General features: G+C 46.6%; 1 protein-coding gene across 1 annotated transcript in view; it reads right to left on the bottom strand.

The window, feature by feature from the left end:
• The window catches only part of LOC139226876 (phosphoribosyl pyrophosphate synthase-associated protein 1), a 58,554-nt gene that overhangs the window by 14,360 nt on the left and 21,421 nt on the right, over positions 1–22,773 (bottom strand). Inside the window, exons 7-8 of the mRNA XM_070857978.1 lie at positions 20,524–20,579; positions 3,070–3,215 (exon numbers count right to left, since the gene is read on the bottom strand). Coding sequence (XP_070714079.1) covers positions 3,070–3,215; positions 20,524–20,579 — 202 coding nt within the window. The remainder of the gene's footprint in view (positions 1–3,069; positions 3,216–20,523; positions 20,580–22,773) is intronic.

The following is a 22,773-nucleotide window of genomic DNA, read 5'->3' as shown; positions in this document are numbered from 1 at the left end:
TGTCCATTCACACATGCAGTTAATAAGCTGCAATCACAAACAGCCCTGTGTATCTCAGAATCAGGCCTCGCCAAAAGTAAAATGGAAGAATTATACTCTCGTACTTGGAAGCTCAATGCCAGGGAACGGAACTTGCAGCCTATGTACAGCTAAAAGCACAAATGCACAAAGGCAGAACACAAATTAATAAAACAGAACAGAAAAAGTTATACTACAACATAATCCGAAGGACTAAAAGCAATGGGTGTCGCTCAAACGGAGACCTTCCGGATACCAGTTGACGAGAGTGCCATCGAATTCCACTCCCACCCACCACACTTTGCAATTTCAAGCAACTGGACTTCGAATTAAACCCGGCAGGTTTCCAAGTGTCAGTTGCAGGAGATGCAAATTTCGCCTCAATCTCCTAGCGTGTAAACCGTGGCTCTGGTGAAAGTGAAGTCAGCAACAGTCAATGTCAGCTGCCAGCCTCCCCACACCACAAACAAACCAGCTCAGGGGCACTTACATCAACTGGAGTCACCAGATGCTTCACTAAATTGTATGAGCATCTCCAATTGGTCAGGGGAGGCCAGGAAGGCTCCAGCTTCCATTCCTTGTACGTACAAGTTAGCTGATTTGATGCAGCATTTAAAGCTGGACAATTAACCCAGTGCCTTGGGTTCAGACACGATGAAAATCCAGTGTGGGAGGGAAAAAGGAGGCGCGCGCGAGAGAGGGGGGGGGGGTAGGCACGAGAAAGCGGCTGCACGTAACTGTGACTGAGTATACAGAGCATAGGTGTGTGAGAGAGACCGAGTGTGTGACTGAGTATACAGAGCGTACGAGAGAGTGTGTGACTGAGTATACAGAGCGTACGAGAGAGTGTGTGACTGAGTATACAGAGCATACGAGAGAGTGTGTGACTGAGTATACAGAGCGTACGAGAGAGTGTGTGACTGAGTATACAGAGTGTATGAGAGAGTGAGACTGAGTATACAGAGTGTATGAGAGAGTGAGACTGAGTAATTGAGCGTATGAGTGTGTGTGTATGAGATGAAGTACGAGAGAGCACGTGCTTGCTCTATTGCACAAACATTCAGAGCATGCGTGCAAGAGTTAGTGCATTCAGGAAAGGGAAGGATTGAAAATTTGTCTGAAAAAAGGGCAAGAAACAAAAAGGAGAAAAGCTGCAGATGACAGTATTTGGGAGCAGCTCAGGGATGTTAAAGACACATTGACTGGAACCAATTTGATTAACTGTAGCAACACGAATCAGAGCAATGGGTGTTAGTCAGTTCAGCATCTCCGGCCATGGCAGCTCAGAGCAGCAGATATTTGCAAGTTTTGTTTTCATAAGAAAAACAAACATTCTAACTGCAGAGTTTCCAAGCAATGTTCATAATTTTCTAAAGTTAATGAACAAAATTCAAACTACTGCAACTATTTCAACAAATGCAATCGCAGGCCGGACACAGGGCAGGTTCCCAATACTGTCCGTAGACTGGACACAGGGCAGGTTCCCAATGCTGTCCGTAGACTGGACACAGGGCGGGTTCCCAATACTGTCCGTAGACTGGACACAGGGCGGGTTCCCAATGCTGTCCGTAGACTGGACACAGGGCAGGTTCCCAATGCTGTCCGTAGACTGGACACAGGGCGGGTTCCCAATGCTGCCCGTAGACTGGACACAGGGCGGGTTCCCAATGCTGTCCGTAGACTGGACACAGGGCGGGTTCCCAATGCTGCCCGTAGACTGGACACAGGGCGGGTTCCCAATACTGTCCGTAGACTGGACACAGGGCGGGTTCCCAATGCTGTCCGTAGACTGGACACAGGGCGGGTTCCCAATACTGTCCGTAGACTGGACACAGGGCGGGTTCCCAATGCTGTCCGTAGACTGGACACAGGGCGGGTTCCCAATACTGTCCGTAGACTGGACACAGGGCAGGTTCCCAATACTGTCCGTAGACTGGACACAGGGCGGGTTCCCAATGCTGCCCGTAGACTGGACACAGGGCGGGTTCCCAATACTGTCATTAGACTGGACACAGGGCGGGTTCCCAATACTGTCCGTAGACTGGACACAGGGCAGGTTCCCAATACTGTCCGTAGACTGGACACAGGGCGGGTTCCCAATACTGTCCGTAGACTGGACACAGGGCGGGTTCCCAATGCTGCCCGTAGACTGGACACAGGGCGGGTTCCCAATACTGTCATTAGACTGGACACAGGGCGGGTTCCCAATACTGTCCGTAGACTGGACACAGGGCAGGTTCCCAATACTGTCATTAGACTGGACACAGGGCGGGTTCCCAATACTGTCCGTAGACTGGACACAGGGCGGGTTCCCAATGCTGTCCGTAGACTGGACACAGGGCGGGTTCCCAATGCTGTCCGTAGACTGGACACAGGGCGGGTTCCCAATGCTGTCCGTAGACTGGACACAGGGCGGGTTCCCAATACTGTCCGTAGACTGGACACAGGGCGGGTTCCCAATGCTGTCCGTAGACTGGACACAGGGCGGGTTCCCAATACTGTCCGTAGACTGGACACAGGGCAGGTTCCCAATACTGTCATTAGACTGGACACAGGGCGGGTTCCCAATACTGTCATTAGACTGGACACAGGGCGGGTTCCCAATACTGTCCGTAGACTGGACACAGGGCAGGTTCCCAATACTGTCATTAGACTGGACACAGGGCGGGTTCCCAATACTGTCATTAGACTGGACACAGGGCGGGTTCCCAATACTGTCATTAGACTGGACACAGGGCGGGTTCCCAATACTGTCATTAGACTGGACACAGGGCCGGTTCCCAATACTGTCATTAGACTGGACACAGGGCGGGTTCCCAATACTGTCATTAGACTGGACACAGGGCGGGTTCCCAATGCTGCCCGTAGACTGGACACAGGGCGGATTCCCAATGCTGCCCGTAGACTGGACACAGGGCGGATTCCCAATGCTGTCCGTAGACTGGACACAGCTGCCAGAGGTGCCAGTTCCAGTCTTTACACTTAGTTCTTTTGAAGCTGTATCTGAAACATTAACAATTTTGAGAAATTTCAGCCCAGCATATTTCTTACATGGTAACTCCAGACCAGAATGTATTGTGGTGTTCTTCACAGCCGGAGGCGAGTGGCGCCCATCCACCATATCGTACTCAGCATACTGCGCCTCTCCGTGTATCACTGCCAGTCCCAGCCGAAGTCGCTCTGCGTAAGACTGTGCTCTAAAAGAGAAGGATGTCAACGGACAACAGATCCTCTACGTCACAAGCATCATTGTATAATCGTTCACGTGTATAAGGTTTAAAGCAAATCCGTACTCAATTCTGAAAATGAAAACATTGTGAACTATTCAGAGAGACCTTAAAACCAGTGAGTGCACTTCCTATCCCTCGGCTCTCGACTACTCACCAACAAACTGTCCAGAGTGCAGCACTGCTAACGCCTCTAACCCCATGGGCAGTTTCAAGCACCTCAGTCAGGCAAGGAGATCAGGTCACTTACTGCCTTTATTTTCATTATAGCCATTCAGTTTTAATAGATACCTCATTAGTTGGTATTTGGTGGAAGTAGCCACTGCTGAAGCTGAGCTAACAAGACCGACTTGGCAAAATGGATAAGGGATGGTTTTCTAGACCAATATGTCGAGGAACCAACTAGGGGGGAGGCCATCTTAGACTGGGTGTTGTGTAATGAGAGAGATTAATTAGCAATCTCGTTGTGCGAGGCCCCTTGGGGAAGAGTGACCATAATATGGTGGAATTCTACATTAGGATGGAGAATGAAACAGTTAATTCAGAGACCATGATCCAGAACTTAAAGAAGGGTAACTTTGAAGGTATGAGGCGTGAATTGGCTAGGATAGATTGGCGAATGATACTTAAGGGGTTGACTGTGGATGGGCAATGGCAGACATTTAGAGACCGCATGGATGAATTACAACAATTGTACATCCCTGTCTGGGGTAAAAATAAAAAAGGGAAGGTGGCTCAACCGTGGCTATCAAGGGAAATCAGGGATAGTATTAAAGCCTACAAATTGGCCAGAAATAGCAGCGAACCCAGGGACTTGAAGAAATTTAGAACTCAGCAGAGGAGGACAAAGGGTTCGATTAGGGCAGGGAAAATAGAGTACGAGAGGAAGCTAGCAGGGAACATAAAGACGGATTGCAAAAGTTTCTATAGATATGTAAAGAGAAAAAGGTTAGTAAAGACAAACGTAGGTCCCCTGCAGTCAGAATCAGGGGAAGTCATAACAGGGAACAAAGAAATGGCAGACCAATGGAACAAGTACTTTGGTTCGGTATTCACTAAGGAGGACACAAACAACCTTCCGGATATAAAAGGGGTCAGACGGTCTAGTAAGAAAGAGGAACTGAGGGAAATCCTTATTCGTCGGGAAATTGTGTTGGGGAAATTGATGGGATTGAAAGCCGATAAATCCCCAGGGCCTGATGGTCTGCATCCCAGAGTACTTAAGGAGGTGGCCTTGGAAATAGCGGATGCATTGACAGTCATTTTCCAACATTCCATTGACTCTGGATCAGTTCCTATGGAGTGGAGGGTAGACAATGTAACCCCACTTTTTAAAAAAGGAGGGAGAGAGAAAACGGAATGAAAGACCATTCAGCCCGACATCGGTAGTGGGTAAAATGATGGAATCAATTAATAAGGATGTCATAGCAGCGCATTTGGAAAGAGGTGACATGATAGGTCCAAGTCAGCATGGATTTGTGAAAGGGAAATCATGCTTGACAAATCTTCTGGCATTTTTTAAGGATGTTTCCAGTAGAGTGGACAAGGTAGAACCAGTTGATGTGGTGTATTTGGACTTTCAGAAGGCTTTCGACAAGGTCCCACACAAGAGATTAATGTGCAAAGTTAAAGCACATGGGATTGGGGGTAGTGTGCTGACGTGGACTGAGAACTGGTTGTCAGACAGGAAGCAAAGAGTAGGAGTAAATGGGTACATTTCAGAATGGCAGGCAGTGACTAGTGGGGTACCGCAAGGTTCTGTGCTGGGGCCCCAGCTGTTTATATTGTACATTAATGATTTAGACGAGGGGATTAAATGTAGAATCTCCAAATTTGCGGATGACACTAAGTTGGGTGGCAGTGTGAGCTGCGAGGAGGATGCTATGAGGCTGCAGAGTGACTTGGATAGGTTAGGTGAGGTGAGTGGGCAAATGCATGGCAGATGAAGTATAATGTGGATAAATGTGAGGTTATCCACTTTGGTGGTAAAAACAGAGAGACAGACTATTATCTGAATGGTGACAGATTAGGAAAAGGGGAGGTGCAACGAGACCTGGGTGTCATGGTACATCAGTCATTGAAGGTTGGCATGCAGGTACAGCAGGCGGTTAAGAAAGCAAATGGCATGTTGGCCTTCATAGCGAGGGGATTTGAGTACAGGGACAGGGAGGTGTTACTACAGTTATACAGGGCCTTGGTGAGGCCACACCTGGAGTATTGTGTACAGTTTTGGTCTCCTAACTTGAAGGACATTCTTGCTATTGAGGGAGTGCAGCAAAGGTTCACCAGACTGATTCCCGGGATGGCAGGACTGACATATCAAGAAAGACTGGATCAACTGGGCTTGTATTCACTGGAGTTCAGAAGAATGAGAGGGGATCTCATAGAAATGTTTAAAATTCTGGCGGGTTTAGACAGGTTAGATGCAGGAAGAATGCTCCCGATGTTGGGGAAGTCCAGAACCAGGGGTCACAGTCTAAGGATAAGGGGTAAGCCATTTAGGACCGAGATGAGGAGAAACTTCTTCACCCAGAGAGTGGTGAACCTGTGGAATTCTCTACCACAGAAAGTTGTTGAGGCCTATTCACTAAATATATTCAAAAAGGAGTTCGATGTAGTCCTTACTGCTAGGGGGATCAAGGGGTATGGCGAGAAAGCAGGAATGGGGTACTGAAGTTGCATATGTTCAGCCATGAACTCATTGAATGGCGGTGCAGGCTCGAAGGGCCGAATGGCCTACTCCTGCACCTATTTTCTATGATTCTAAAATGTGGCGTCAGAGGACAAGTAGCAGAATGGATAGCAAGCTGGCTACAAAACAGAAAACAGAGAGTAGGGATTAACGGTCGTTACTCAGGGCCCAAGTTTGCCCCTCCGGTCAAAACGGCGTACCTACCCGAGGTACGGCAACTTTGTGGACAAAAAATGACGGCGAAAACTTACCTCGGTATTCTCCCGCTGCTTGGAACGTCGTAGGCCTTGCCGTGGTGCAGCACAAGCAGTGAGGCACGGAGCCAGGTCCCAGCGCTGAACACAGTAGCTCCATGTGCAGTAGCTCCTCGCCCCCAGAATCTGTGGGCGTGTGCTGCAGGCTGTGTGGGAGGGGCCCGAAGCACGCCATCCCTAGCCGAATGGGCTCCCTCATCGGCGACCAGAGTGTGCAGAGCTTGCTATGACTCTGTGCAACAGCCCAGCTGCTAGTGTTTTTCTGCAGGAAAGCTTTGCTGAAGGTAGGACTTCTATTTATTTATTTATTTATTTATTTATTGATTGATTGATTATGTGGTCCTAAATTCTTGTTTGATTTACATTCAAGTTTACTCTTCATCTGCTTTCAAAAGGAATCCTGTAAAATAGATTGGCTAAAACTCTTATTTACAAGACTTGCTATATGTATTTGCTAGTTTACCAATCCATTTTTAATCTAGGTGTTTAGTGCTTTGTAAGTCTTGGTGCTCGGTGCAGGTCCTCTCAGCTTCCTTGTATTTTTCATTTGTTATTGAATAATATTTTTGTGCTTTGTTTAGTATTTGGTGCTTTAAATGTACTTATGCTTCTTTTATGTTGTTGTGAAGGTGTTTAGTGCTTTGCAAGGTCCTCTCACTTACCTCCCTCCCTCCCCCCCCACCCCCCACCCCACCCATCTCTGGCTACCTGTGCTGATTTCTTAACTCACTGCAAGGTTATTCTGTGCAGCCACAAACTAAGTTAGTTTGGAGTAACTTTTAGCTGTCTTAACTTGCTTAAATGGCCAAAACAGGCATAAGTGGCTGGTAACACCCCCTTTTGAAAAAAAACCAAAAAAAAAACCTAACTAACTCACTTACACTGGAGCAAATTAAATGGACAGAAATGCGATTTTTAAGATACTCCAAAAAAAAAATCTAGGTGCTCCAAAAAAAAATGGAGCAACTCCTGGGCAAACTTGGGCCCTCAGACTGGCAAAAGATGATAAGTGGTATTCCACAGGGATCCCTGAAAGTGGGACAGCTGGATAAGGTGGTTAAAAAGGCATACTGAATGCTTGCCTTTATTGGCCGAGGCATAGAATACAAGAGCAGGGAGGTTATGCCTAAATTGTATAATACTTTGGTTAGGCCACACAGCTGGAGTACTGCGTGCAGTTCTGGTCGCCCGGTTATACGAAGGACGTGATTACACGAGAGAGAGGGTGCAGAGGAGATTTACTAGGATGCTGCCTGGAATGGAGTCTTGGCTATGAGGACGATTGGATAGGCCCCATTGGATCGGCTGGGTTTGTTCTCATTGGAACAGAGGAGGCTGAGAGAAGACCTCACTGAGGTGTATAAGATTTTGAGGGGCCTAGATATAGTGGATAGCAAGGGCCTATTTCCCTTGGTGGAGGAGTCAATTACGAGGGGGGCATAGTTTTAGTGGAAGGTTCAGAGGGGATTTGAGGGGGGGCTTCGTCACAGAGGGCTGTGGGGATCTGGAACTCGCTGCCTGGAAGGGTGGTGGATGCAGAAACCCTCACCACTTTTAAAAGGTGCTTGAAGTGCCGTAACCTACAGGGTTACGAACCTAGAGCTGGTAAGTGGGATTAGATCGGATAACCTCTTGTTGGCTGGTGCAGATACGATGGTAAGTACCGCAGGGAATCGAATACGGCCAGGGTGATCTCCTGGACTAGTTTCAATCGCCTAGTTGGGTTGGAGGGGAATTTTCCCAGATTTTTCCCCCCCAATTGACCTGGGTTTTTTGCCTTTCTCAGAAGATCACATGGCTCCAGTTGGGGTGGAGTGTAGAATGTTTCAGTACAAGGGGTGAGGCGGACTGGTTGGGCTGGATGCTATTTACCTTTCGGCCATCGTTCATCGGTTTATATGTAACCTTCAGGGCTGCTGACCGAGGGCCGTGTGGCTCTTTGTCTGCCGGCGTGGACATGATGGGCCGAAATGGCCTCTTTCTGCGCTGTAAATTTCTATGTTTCTATGCAAGTGTGAGGTAAGAACATAAGAACATAAGAATTAGGAACAGGAGTAGGCCATCTAGCCCCTCGAGCCTGCTCCGCCATTCAACAAGATCATGGCTGATCTGGCCGTGGACTCAGCTCCACTTACCCGCCTGCTCCCCGTAACCCTTAATTCCCTTATTGGTTAAAAATCTATCTATCTGTGATTTGAATACATTCAATGAGCTAGCCTCAACTGCTTCCCTGGGCAGAGAATTCCACAGATTCACAACCCAATGGGAGAAGAAATTCCTTCTCAACTCGGTTTTAAATTGGCTCCCCCGTATTTTGAGGCTGTGCCCCCTAGTTCTAGTCTCCCCGACCAGTGGAAACAACCTCTCTGCCTCTACCTTGTCGAGCCCTTTCATTATTTTAAATGTTTCTATAAGATCACCCCTCATCCTTCTGAACTCCGAGTAAAGACCCAGTCTGCTCAATCTATCATCATAAGGTAACCCCCTCATCTCCGGAATCAGCCTAGTGAATCATCTCTGTACCCCCTCCAAAGCTAGTATATCCTTCCTTAAGTAAGGTGACCAAAACTGCACGCAGTACTCCAGGTGCGGCCTCACCAATACTCTATACAGTTGCAGAAGTACCTCCCTGCTTTTGTACTCCATCCCTCTCGCAATGAAGGCCAACATTCCATTCGCCTTCCTGATTACCTGCTGCACCTGCAAACTAACTTTTTGGGATTCATGCACAAGGACCCCCAGGTCCCTCTGCACCGCAGCATGTTGTAATTTCTCCCCATTCAAATAATATTCCCTTTTACTGTTTTTTTTCCCCAAGGTGGATGACCTCACATTTTCCGACATTGTATTCCATCTGCCAAACCTTAGCCCATTCGCTTAACCTATCTAAATCTCTTTGCAGCCTCTCTGTGTCCTCTACATAACCAGCCTTCCCACTAATCTTTGTGTCATCTGCAAATTTTGTTACACTATACTCTGTCCCCTCTTCCAGGTCATCTATGTATATTGTAAACAGTTGTGGTCCCAGCACCGATCCCTGTGGCACACCACTAACCACCGATTTCCAACCCGAAATGGACCCATTTATCCCGACTCTCTGCTTTCTGTTAGCCAGCCAATTCTCGATCCATGCTAATACATTTCCTATGACTCCGCGTACCTTTATCTTCTGCAGTAACCTTTTGTGTGGCACCTTATCGAATGCCTTTTGGAAATCTAAATACACCACATCCATCGGTACACCTCTATCCACCATGCTCGTTATATCCTCAAAGAATTCCAGTAAATTAGTTAAATATGACTTCCCCTTCATGAATCCACGCTGTGTCTGCTTGATTGCACTATTCCTATCTAGATGTCCCTCTATTTCTTCCTTAATGATAGCTTCAAGCATTTTCCCCACTACAGATGTTAAACTAACCGGCCTATAGTTACCTGCCTTTTGTCTGCCCCCTTTTTTAAACAGAGGCGTTACATTAGCTGCTTTCCAATCCGCTGGTACCTCCCCAGAGTCCAGAGAATTTTGGTAGATTATAACGAATGCATCTGCTATAACTTCCGCCATCTCTTTTAATACCCTGGGATGCATTTCATCAGGACCAGGGGACTTGTCTACCTTGAGTCCCATTAGCCTGTCCAGCACTATCCCCCTAGTGATAGTGATTGTCTCAAGGTCCTCCCTTCCCACATTCTTGTGACCAGCAATTTTTGGCATGGTTTTTGTGTCTTCCACTGTGAAGACTGAAGCAAAATAATTATTTAAGGTCTCAGCCATTTCCACATTTCCCATTATTAAATCCCTCTTCTCATCTTCTAAGGGACCAACATTTACTTTAGTCACTCTTTTCCATTTTATATATCTGTAATGGCTTTTACTATCTGTTTTTATGTTTTGCGCAAGTTTACTTTCGTAATCTATCTTTCCTTTCTTTATTGCTTTCTTAGTCATTCTTTGCTGTCATTTAAAATTTTCCCAATCTTTTAGTTTCCCATTAACCTTGGCTACCTTATACGCATTGGTTTTTAATTTGATACTCTCCTTTATTTCCTTGGTTATCCACGGCTGGTTATCCCTTCTCTTACCGCCCTTCTTTTTCACTGGAATATAGTTTTGTTGAGCACTATGAAAGAACTCCTTAAAAGTCCTCCACTGTTCCTCAATTGTGCCACCGTTTAGTCTGTGTTTCCAGTCTACTTTAGCCAAGTCTGCCCTCATCCCACTGTAGTCCCCTTTGTTTAAGCATAGTACGCTCGTTTGAGACACTACTTCCTCACCCTCAATCTGTATTACAAATTCAACCATACTGTGATCACTCATTCCGAGAGGATCTTTTACTTGGAGATCGTTTATTATTCCTGTCTCATTACACAGGACCAGATCTGAGATAGCTTGCTCCCTTGTGGGTTCTGCAACATACTGTTCTAAGAAACAATCCCGTATGCATTCTATGAATTCCTCCTCCAGGCTACCCCGTGCGATTTGATTTGACCAATCGATATGTAGGTTAAAATCCCCCATGATTACTGCCGTTCCTTTTTCACATGCCTCCATTGTTCCCTTGATTATTGCCCACCCCACCGTGAAGTTATTATTTGGGGGCCTATAAACTACGTCCATCAGTGACTTTTTCTCCTTACTATCGCTAAACTCCACCCACAATGATTCAACATTTTGTTCATTAGAGCCAATATCGTCTCTCACAACTGCCCTGATATCATCCTTTATTAACAGAGCTACCCCACCTCCTTTCCCTTCTTGTCTATCCTTCCGAATTGTCAGATACCCCTGTATGTTTAATTCCCAGTCTTGGCCACCCTGCAACCACGTTTCTGCAATGGCCACCAAATCATACCCATTTGTAATGATTTGTGCCGTCAACTCATTTACTTTATTTCGAATGCTGCGTGCATTTAGGTAGAGTGTTTTAATACTAGTTTTTAAACCATGATTTTTAATTTTGACCCCTCCTGCAGCCCCCTTATATTCATACATATTGTCCCTTTCTATCACCTTGTGGTTTACACTTACCCCAGTGCTACTCTGCTCTATTGCCTCCTGCCTTTTGCATTCTTTCTTGGGGTCCTGTTCATCTGAGCTTTCACCCACTCTAACTAGCTCAGAGCCCTCTCCTGGGTTCCGAATACTCCTCGCATTGAGGCACCGAGCTTTCATGCTTGCCTTTTTATTACACATTGACCCTTTAGAATTTTGCTGCACAGTGGCCCTTTTTGTTTTTTGCCTTGGGTTTCTCTGCCCTCCACTTTTACTCATCTCCTTTCTGTCTTTTGCTTTTGTCTCCATTTTGTTTCCCTCTGTCTCCCTGCCATATTAGTTTAACTCCTCCCCAACAGCACTAGCAAACACTTCCTCTAGGACATTGGTTCCGGTCCTGCCCAGGTGCAGACCGTCCGGTTTGTACTGGTCCCACCTCCCCCAGAACCGGTTCCAATGCCCCAGGAATTTGAATCCCTCCCTGCTGCACCACTGCTCAAGCCACGTATTCATCTGAGCTATCCTACGATTCCTACTCTGACTAGCACGTGGCACTGGTAGCAATCCCGAGATTACTACTTTTGAGATCCTACGTTTTAATTTAGCTCCTAGCTCCTTAAATTCGTCTCGTAGGGCCTCATCCCTTTTTTTACCTATATCGTTGGTACCAATGTGCACCACGACAACTGGCTGTTCACCCTCCCTTTTCAGAATGTCCTGCACCCGCTCCGAGACATCCTTGACCCTTGCACCAGGGAGGCAACATACCATCCTGGAGTCTCGGTTGCGGCCGCAGAAACGCCTATCTATTCCCCTTATGATTGAATCCCCTATCACTATCGCTCTCCCACTCTTTTTCCTGCCCTCCTGTGCAGCAGAGCCAGCCACGGTGCCATGAACTTGGCTGCTGCTGCCCTCCCCTGATGAGTCATTCCCCTCAACAGTACTCAAAGCGGTGTATCTGTTTTGCAGGGGGATGACCACAGGGGACCCCTGCACTACCTTCCTTGCACTGCTCTTCTTGCTGGTCTTCCATTCCCTATCTGGCTGTGGACCCTTCACCTGCGGTAAGACCAACTCGCTACACGTGCTACTCACGTCATTCTCAGCATCGTGGATGCTCCAGAGTGAATCCACCCTCAGCTCCAATTCCGCAATGCGGACCGTCAGGAGCTGGAGGCGGATACACTTCCCGCACATGTAGTCGTCAGGGACATCAAAAGTGTCCCCGAGTTCCCACATGGTACAGGAGGAGCATATCACGTGACCGAGCTCTCCTGCCATGACTTAACCCTTAGATACACTTAAATTGGCAACAACAATGCTAAAGTTTACTCACTGTTATTGAAAAGAAAAAATAAAAACTACTCACCAATCACCAGCCAATCACTTACCCCCTTGGCTGTGACGTCACCTTTCTATTTCTTTCTAGTTCTTTTTTGCCTTCTCCCTGTAGCTGCACAAGCCACGCCTCTCCATGCACCTCCTCGACGCTGGGCCCCGGACTCCCTGCTGTGCCTTTTATAGGCCTCTCGCCGAAGTCCCGGCCTAGTCTACTCACTCTCTCCTCATAGGACAATCCCCCATCCCAGGAATCAAGTCTAGTGAACCTTCGTTGCACTCTCTCTATAGCAAGTATATCCTTCCTTAGATAAGGAGACCCAAACTGTACACAATACTCCAGATGTGGTCTCACCAGGGCCCTATGTAATTGCAGTAAGACATCTATATTCTTATACTCAAATCTTCTTGTAATAAAGGCTAACATACCACTTGCTTTCCTAACTGCTTGCTGTACCATCGTGTACAGGGACACCCAGATTGCTCTGAACACCAACATTTCCCAATCTCTCACCATTTAAAAAATAATCTGCTTTTCTATTTTTCTTACCAAAGTGGATAAGAACATAAGAAATAGGAGCAAGATTAGGCCACCTGGTCCCTCGAGCCTGCTCCGCCATTCAATAAGATCTCGGCTGATCTGATCATGACCTCAACTCTACTTCTCTGCCCACTCCCCATAACCCTTGACTCCCTTATCATTCAAAAATCTGTATCGCCACCGTAAATATATTCAAAGACCCAGCCTCCACAGCTTTCTGGGGTAGAGAATTCCAAAGATTCACCACCCGAAGAAATTCCTCCTCATTTCTGTTTTAAATGGATAACTTCACATTTCTCCACATTATATTCCATTTGCCATGTTCTTGCCCACACACTTACCCTGTCTATATCCCCTTGAAGCCTCTATGCATCCTCCTCACAACTTACATTCCAACCGAGCTTTGTATCATCAGCAAACTTGGATATATTACATTTGGTCCCCTCATCCAAAATCATTAATATAGATTGTGAATAGCTGAGGCCCAAGCATTAATCCTTGCAGTACCCCACTAGTTACAGCCTGCTAACCCCCAAAATGACCCGTTTATTCCTAATCTGTTTTCTGTCCGTTAACCAATCCTCAATCCATGCTAGTATATTCCCCCAATCCCATGAGCCCTAACTTTAATAACCTATGTGGCACCTTTTCGAATGCCTTCAGTAAATCCAAATACACCACATCCACTGGTTCCCCGTTATCTATTCTACTAGTTACAACCTCAAAAAACTCGACAGATTTGTCAAACATGATTTTCTCTTCATAAATCTGGAACTCACTGCCTGAAAGGGTGGTAGAGACAGAAACCTTCACCACATTTAAAAGATACTTGGATGTGTACTTGAAGTGCCGTAACCTACAGGGCTATGGACCAAGAGCTGGAAAGTGGGATTAGGCTGGGTAGCTCTTGGTCGGCCGGCGTGGACACGATGGGCCGAAATGGCCTCCACCCGTGCTGTAAATTTCTACGATTCTAAATCTGCGTTGACTCTGGCAAATCCTATTGTTATTTTCTAAGTGCCCTTAATAATAGATTCGAGCATTTTCCCTACGACTGATGTCAGGCTAACTGGTCTGTAGTTCCCTGTTTTCTCTCTCCCTCCTTTCTTAAATATCGGCGTTACAATTGCTGCCTTCCAATCTGCAGGAACCGCTCTAGAATCTATGGACGTTTGGAAGATACAAACCAATGCATCTACGATCTCTATAGTCACCACTTTTAAAACCCGAGGATGTGGGCCATCAGGTCCAGGGGATTTATCGGCTTTCAGTCCCATTAATTTCTCCAGTACTATTTATTTACTAATACTAATTTCTTTCAGATCCTTATTCTCGGTAGACCTTTGGTTCTCTTCTATTTCCAGGAAGTTTTTTGTGTCTTCTTCCATTAAGACAGACACAAAGTATTTGCTTAATTTCTCTGTCATTTCCTTATTCCCCATTATTTCTCCTGTCTCAGCCTGTAAGGGACCCACATTTACTTTCATTAATCTTTTCCTTTTTACAGACCTATAGAACCTTTTACAGTCTGTTTTTGTGTCTCTCACTAGTTTACTCTCATATTCTATTTTTCCTTTCTTTTATCAATTTCTTGGTCCTCCTTTGCTGAATTCTAAAATCCTCCCAAACCTCAGGCTTACTGCTATTTTTAGAAACATAGAAAATAGGTGCAGGAATAGGCCATTCAGCCCTTCTAGCCTGCACTACCATTCAATGAGTTCATGGCTGAACATGCAACTTCAGTACCCCATTCCTGCTTTCTCGCCATACCCCTTGATCCCCCTAGTAGTAAGGACTTCATCAAACTCCTTTTTGAATATATTTAGTGAATTGGCCTCAACAACTTTCTGTGGTAGAGAATTCCACAGGTTCACCACTCTCTGGGTGAAGAAGTTTCTCCTCATCTCGGTCCTAAATGGCTTACCCCTTATCCTTAGACTGTGACCCCTGGTTCTGGACTTCCCCAACATTGGGAACATTCTTCCTGCATCTAACCTGTCTAAACCCGTCAGAATTTTAAACATTTCTATGAGATCCCCTCTCATTCTTCTGAACTCCAGTGAATACAAGCCCAGTTGATCCAGTCTTTCTTGATATGTCAGTCCCGCCATCCCGGGAAACAGTCTGGTGAACCTTCGCTGCACTCCCTCAATAGCAAGAATGTCCTTCCTCAAGTTAGGAGACCAAAACTGTACACAATACTCCAGGTGTGGCCTCACCAAGGCCCTGTACAACTGTAGCAACACCTCCCTGCCCCTGTACTCAAATCCCCTTGCTATGAAGGCCAACATGCCATTTGCTTTCTTAATCGCCTGCTGTACTTGCATGCCAACCTTCAATGACTGATGTACCATGACACCCAGGTCTCGTTGCACCTCCCCTTTTCCTAATCTGTCACCATTCAGATAATAGTCTGTTTCTCTGTTTTTAACCACCAAAGTGGATAACCTCACATTTATCCACATTATACTTCATCTGCCATGCATTTGCCCACTCACCTAACCTATCCAGCCTCATAGCATCCTCCTCGCAGCTCACACTGCCACCCAACTTAGTGTCATCCGCAAATTTGGAGATACTACATTTAATCCCCTCGTCCAAATCATTAATGCACAATGTAAACAGCTGGGGCCCTAGCACAGAACCTTGCGGTACCCCACTAGTCACTGCCTGCCATTCTGAAAAATACCCGTTTACTCCTACTCTTTGCTTCCTGTCTGACAAACAGTTCTCAATCCATTTCAGCACACTACCCCCAATCCCATGTGCTTTAACTTTGCACATTAATCTCTTGTGTGGGACCTTGTCGAAAGCCTTCTGAAAGTCCAAATATACCACATCAACTGGTTCTCCCTTGTCCACTCTACTGGAAACATCCTCAAAAAATTCCAGAAGATTTGTCAAGCATGATTTCCCTTTCACAAATCCATGCTGACTTGGACCTATCATGTCACCTCTTTCCAAATGCGCTGCTATGACATCCTTACTAATTGATTCCATCATTTTACCCACTACTGAGGTCAGGCTGACCGGTCTATAATTCCCTGTTTTCTCTCTCCCTCCTTTTTTTAAAAAGTGGGGTTACATTGGCTACTCTCCACTCGATAGGAACTGATCCAGAGTCAATGGAATGTTGGAAAATGACTGTCAATGCATCTGCTATTTCCAAGGCCACCTCCTTAAGTACTCTGGGATGCAGTCCATCAGGCCCTGGGGATTTATCGGCCTTCAATCCCATCAATTTCCCCAACACAATTTCCCGACTAATAAGGATTTCCCTCAGTTCCTCCTTCTTACTAGGCCCTCTGACCCCTTTTATATCCGGAAGGTTGTTTGTATCCTCCTTAGTGAATACCGATTTTGACAACATTATAAGCCTCTTCCTTTGATCTAATGCTATCTTTAATATCTCCTGTTAGCCACAGTTGGACCATTTTTACAGTGGTGTTTTTATTCCGCAAGGGAACGTGTATTCGTTACAAATTATGTAGTATTTCTTTAAATGTTTGCCATTACTTTTCCACGGTCATATCTTTTAATCTAGTTTCCCAACCTACATTAACCAACTCGCGCCTCATACCTATGTAGTTTGCGTTGTTCAGGTTCAGGACCCTAGTTCCAGGCTCACTCTCAAACTCAACATAAAATTCAATCGTACGATGATCACTGCTCCCCAGAGACTCCTTTACTACAAGGTTAATAATTAACCCTGTCTCATTGCACAGTATCAGATCTAAAATAGCCAATTCCCTCATAGGTTCCTTGACATACTGATCTAGAAACCTATCTTGATTGCATTCCACACTTCCTCTGCACTATTTTCTGCAAATTTGGTTTGCCCAGTCTATATGAAAGTTAGTGTCCCCTATAATTACTGTATAAGCCTTGTCACATGCATCTCAAATTTCCTGCTTTGTAATCTGCCCGACACTACAGCCACTGTTAGGGACCTATAGACCACTCCCAATAGTGTTTTATGTCCCATGTCCCTTAGCTTCACCCAAACTGATTCTACATTTTGTTTTTCCGAGCCAAGATCCATTCTCTCTTTATTCCCTCCTTTATCATCTGTGCTATTTGCACTCCTTTTCCATTCTGTCTATCTCTTCTAAAAGTCAAATATCCTGGAATATTTAGTTAACAACCTTGGTCACTCTGCAGCCACGTTTCTGTGATGGCTATTAAATCAAACCTATTTATTTTTATCTGCGCTATTAATTCAGCTATTTTTTTGCGAATGCTTCGTACACTCAGATATAGTACCTTTAGCTTTTTTCTATTTTTCCCTGATGTCAATTTAGTCACTCGTGCCCTTTCTGTCCCTTCCTGACCCACTCTGCTTATCTTCACCCAGATAACTGCAGCCTTTACATTTCTCTTACTGCTTTTCAATTTACCCTTTTCACAATCCTCCCAAATCCCCTTCATTAGTTTAAAGCCCGACCTATCGCCCTCGTTATGTGATTCGCCAGGACACTGGTTCCAGCCCGGTTTAAGTACAGCCCATCCCCATGGAACATCCCCTTTCCCCAGTGGTGCCAGTGCTCCATGAATTGAAACCCCCGTCGCCAGGCATTTAATCTTTGCCCCTATGCCAATGTGTGCGCGGCTCAGGTAACAATCCAGAGATTAGCAGCCGTGAGGTTCTGCATTTTAATTTCGACCCTAGCTCCTTAAATTCTCCCAGCAGAACTTCATTCCTAGTTCTACCTATGTCGATGGTTCCTACATGGACCACGACAACTGGATCCTCCCCCTCCAAGCTCTTCTCCAGCTGTGAGGACACATCCTTTACCCTGGAACCTGGCAGGCAACACAACCTTTGGAACTCCCGGGTGTGGCTACAGAGAACAGTATTTATCCCTCTGACTATACTGCCGCCTACCACACCACTTTCCTTTTCACTCCCCCACTTGAATGGCCTCCTGCACCATGGTTAGTTTGATCATTCATCCTGCAGTCCATATTCTCAACCTCTTGTTAAAAACATGTTGAGAGCCTTCGCTATCCCACACTTGGGAGTACTGTCAACAGTTCTGATCGCCAAATTATAAAAAGAATATAGAGGCACTAGAGAAGGTGCATCAAATATTCACCAGAATGAAACAGAACTGAGAGGTTATATCCATCAGGAAAGGCTGAAGAGGCCGGGGCTCTTTTCTCGAGGAGAGAAAACTGAGAAATGACCCAATAGAGGTCATTAAGATTATGAAAGGTTCTTTAGCGTTGATACACGAGATGTTTCCACTTGCGTGCGATACCAAAACTAGGGGCCATAAATATAAAGGGTTATCCATATGAACAGGTCCATCCCACAGTCCAGATGCTTTTTCAAAATTTGTAGTTTGGATAAAGGTGGTTCCTAGCTCCGTCAGAAAGACATGGGTGCAAACTTCAGTGCAGAACTCAAGCACATAGTCCAGCTGTCACTTCATTGAGGGGCGGGAGCGGGGGGGGGGGGGGGGGGGGAGGGGGGGCACCCGGCCAGAGGGGCGGGAGCGAGGGAGCGCCGGAGGGGGCGGGAGCGAGGGAGCGCCGGAGGGGGCGGGAGCGAGGGAGCGCCGGAGGGGGCGGGAGCGAGGGAGCGCCGGAGGGGGCGGGAGCGAGGGAGCGCCGGAGGGGGCGGGAGCGAGGGAGCGCCGGAGGGGGCGGGACCGAGGGAGCGCCGGAGGGGGCGGGACCGAGGGAGCGCCGGAGGGGGCGGGACCGAGGGAGCGCCGGAGGGGGCGGGACCGAGGGAGCCGCACTGCCGGAGGGGCGGGACCGAGGGAGCCGCACTGCCGGAGGGGGCGGGACCGAGGGAGCGCCGGAGGGGGCGGGACCGAGGGAGCGCCGGAGGGGGCGGGACCGAGGGAGCGCCGGAGGGGGCGGGACCGAGGGAGCGCCGGAGGGGGCGGGACCGAGGGAGCGCCGGAGGGGGCGGGACCGAGGGAGCGCCGGAGGGGGCGGGACCGAGGGAGCGCCGGAGGGGGCGGGACCGAGGGAGCGCCGGAGGGGGCGGGACCGAGGGAGCGTCGGAGGGGGCGGGACCGAGGGAGCCGCACTGCCGGAGGGGCGGGAGCGAGGGAGCCGCACTGCCGGAGGGGGCGGGAGCGAGGGAGCCGCACTGCCGGAGGGGCAGTCTTTTGGATGAGACACTAAACTGAGACTATGTCTGCCTGTTAGTATTGCTCACATGGATGGCTTTACTTGAATGAAGAGCAAGGCACTCGCCTAATGTTTCAGGCCTCCTCAGCAAACAGATTAACTGCTCATATATCTCACTTGATGCTTGTAGATTATGGAATGCCTGTATACAAAATGCCCGTTGTGTGTCATTATACTTCAAAACAAGTCTTATTTACTTACCGTATATACTCGCGTATCCTACGATCTCACGTATCATGCGACCCCTAAATTTTTGTCCCCAAAACATGATTTTATCATATATCCCATGTATCATGCGAGTCACTTTTTTGAGATACCAGATGACACTAGGCTAGGCTTTCAAACAAGTTTAACAAGTACCCAACACGTAACAAGTACCCTAACACATAACAACGATCGAATACAGACCTTAACAACCGAATCATGAAACGACTCTTCCGCCGTAAACAACCGAATGAGAAACAGCTGTTTTGCTGTTTCTCATTACGATAATAAACAGTTACCGTATTTCGTTCCAAATCTCATCTAAGGTAGTAAACTATGACAAATATATTTTTACATTCTACCCTTAGCCACTATGGAGAAAAGATCTGCGAAGAAATATACTGCCAAATTTAAGCTGCAAGTTGTTGCCGAAGTGGAACAAAGCAACAACGTTAAAGCTGTTTGGTGTCGGAGAAAGCTGTGTCCGAAACTGGAGAAAACAAAGAAAAATTGAAGGAAACTCCTTCCTATAAATGCGCAAATCGCGGGTCGAAATGTCATTGGCCGCATTTAGAAGATAAAGTATCAAAGTGGGTGTCCGAAAATCGAGAAAATGGTTATATTATAACACGATCTAAAATAAGACTTTATGCTTTACGAGAAGCAAGAAAAATGGGCATTCGTGTGTTTACTGCCTAACAGCCTAATCTTGGCCAGCACTTCACACCCGCAAATTTTGTATCTCGCGTATCATGCTACCCCCCAAATTTAGGTTACAATTTAGGTCTTCAAAAGTTGCATGATACGCGAGTATATACGGTAAATAGTGCCATTAATGTAGTAAAACGTCCCAAGGTGCTTCACAGGAGCGTAAATTAAACAAAATGTGACACCGAGCCACACAAGGAGATTAGGACAGGTATGTGGGGCTCGCTCCAACAACGGTGGACCAATTAAAATTGGGGAACACGAGGCCAGAGCAGGAGGAGTGCAGAGAGTTCAGAGGGTTGTAGGTCTGGAGGGGGTTAGAGAGGGGGGGGGGGGGGGGCATGGGGATTACACTCCGGGTCCTAGCTACTGTATGGATGAGAACAGATCCTCCTTACCTCTTGGCAGCAGCTGGGGACTTTGCAACAATAATTGCATTCCTGTAATCATGAATCTGTAAGAAAGAAATGAACAGCTTGAGAAAGTGCTGGAGTTTGAATTTGCATCAGTATGGGGTCTATAATTCACACGGCCGTAGCTGGCTCCAACCAGTAGTGAACCCCATAGTGAACGGAGCACTGCACAAGTTCGCCGATAGTCTTTGGGGAGGTCAGACGTGGACATTAGATAATGTCTCACAAAACTTGTGGTTAAAGTGGTCGCTCACAGGACTCAAGGAGCTGGCAACCACAGGGAGTGGGAGGATCGAATTTTACTGCAGAGGAGTTACATCGATGAACAGCAAGGGCATTGAGTGAGGAGAGAATGCTACACCAACAGAAAGCAGTGATTAGGTCACAGTTTGAATACAGAGTCCAGTTCTCGAAGAATTTATTTAGTACAAACCAGATTGTTGGGACATGGAAATCCCATCCAGAAACAGCAATGGAACCTTTTATAAAAGGAAGTGGATAAATATTATAAGAACAAATGATAAAGGGCAGTGGATAGGACGAAGTGAAGAGTTCTGTCAGAGAGTTGGTGCGGGAAATTGATGGGATTGAAGGCCGATAAATCCCCGGGGCCTGATAGTCTGCATCCTAGAGTATTTAAGAAGTGGCCCTAGAAATAGTAGATGTATTGGTGATCATTTTCCAACAGTCTATCGACTCTGGATCAGTTCCTATGGACTGGAGAGTAGCTAATGTAACATCACTTTTTTTAAAAAGGAGGGAGAGAGAAAGCGGGTAATTATAGACCGATTAGCCTGACATCAGTAGTGGGGAAAATGTTGGAATCAATTATTAAAGATGAAATAGCAGCGCATTTGGAAAGCAGTGACAGGATTGGTCCAAGTCAGCATGGATTTATGAAAGGGAAATCATGCTTGACAAATCTTTTGGAATTTTGAGGATGTAACTAGCAGAGTGGACAAGGGAGAACCAGTGGATATGGTTTATTTGGACTTTCAAAAGGCTTTTGACAAGGTCCCACACAAGAGATTAGTGTGCAAAATCAAAGCACATGGTATTGGGGGTAATGTATTGACGTGGATAGAGAACTGGTTGGCAGACAGGAAGCAAAGAGTGGGAATAAACGGGTCCTTTTCATAATGGCAGACAGTGACCAGTGTGGGGTACAAGGTTCCGTGCTGGGACCCCAGCTATTTACAATATACATTAATGATTTGGATGAAGGAATTGAATGTAATATCTCTAAGTTTGCAGATGACACTAAGCTGGGTGGCGGTGTGAGCTGTGAGGAGGATGCTAAGAGGCTGCAGGGTGACTTGGACATGTTAGGTGAATGGGCAAATAAATGTCAGATGCAGTATAATGTGGATAAGTGAGAGGTTATCCACTTTGGTGGCAAAAACAGGAAGGCAGATTATCTGAATGATGACAAATTAGTAAAAGGGGAGGTGCAACGGGTCCTGGGTGTCATGGTACATCAGTCACTGAAAGTAGGCATGCAGGTACAGCAGGCAGTAAAGAAAGCAAATGGCATATTGGCCTTCATAGCGAGAGGATTTAAGTATAGGAGCAGGGAGGTCTTACTGCAGTTGAACAGGGCCTTGGTGAGACCACACCTGGAGTATTGAGTTCAGTTTTGATCTCCTAATCTGAGGAAGGACATTCTTGCTATTGAGGGAGTTCAGTGAAGGTTCACCAGACTGATTCCCAGGATGGCAGGACTGACATATGACGAAAGACTGGATCAACTCGGCTTATATTCACTGGAATTTAGAAGAATGAGAGGGGATCTCATAGAAACATATAAAATTCTGACGGGATTGGGCAGGTTAGGTGCATGAAGAATGTTCCCGATGTTGGGGTAGTCCAGAATCAGGGGACATAGTCTAAGGATAAGGGGTAAGCCATTTAGGACCGAGATGAGGAGAAACTTTTTCACCCAGAGAATTGTGAACCTGTGGCATTCTCTACCACAGAAAGTTGTTGAGGCCAGTTCATTGGATATATTCAAAAGGGAGTTAGATGTAGTCCTTATAGCTAAAGGGATCAGGGGGTATGGAGAAAAAGTAGGAATGGGGTACTGAAGTTGCATGTTCAGCCATGATCATAATGAATGGTGGTGCAGGCTCGAAGGGCCGAATAGCCTACTTTCTATGTTACAAACACTCCTACACGTGGCTGAAGAGAAATGTAGAAACGTGGATTGAAAGTTGATTGAGGTACAGAATGTAAAGG

The sequence above is a fragment of the Pristiophorus japonicus genome, chromosome 16, assembly GCF_044704955.1.
Source record: "Pristiophorus japonicus isolate sPriJap1 chromosome 16, sPriJap1.hap1, whole genome shotgun sequence".
Lineage (NCBI taxonomy): Eukaryota > Metazoa > Chordata > Chondrichthyes > Pristiophoridae > Pristiophorus > Pristiophorus japonicus.
This window is presented reverse-complemented; position numbering and strand designations above follow the sequence as displayed.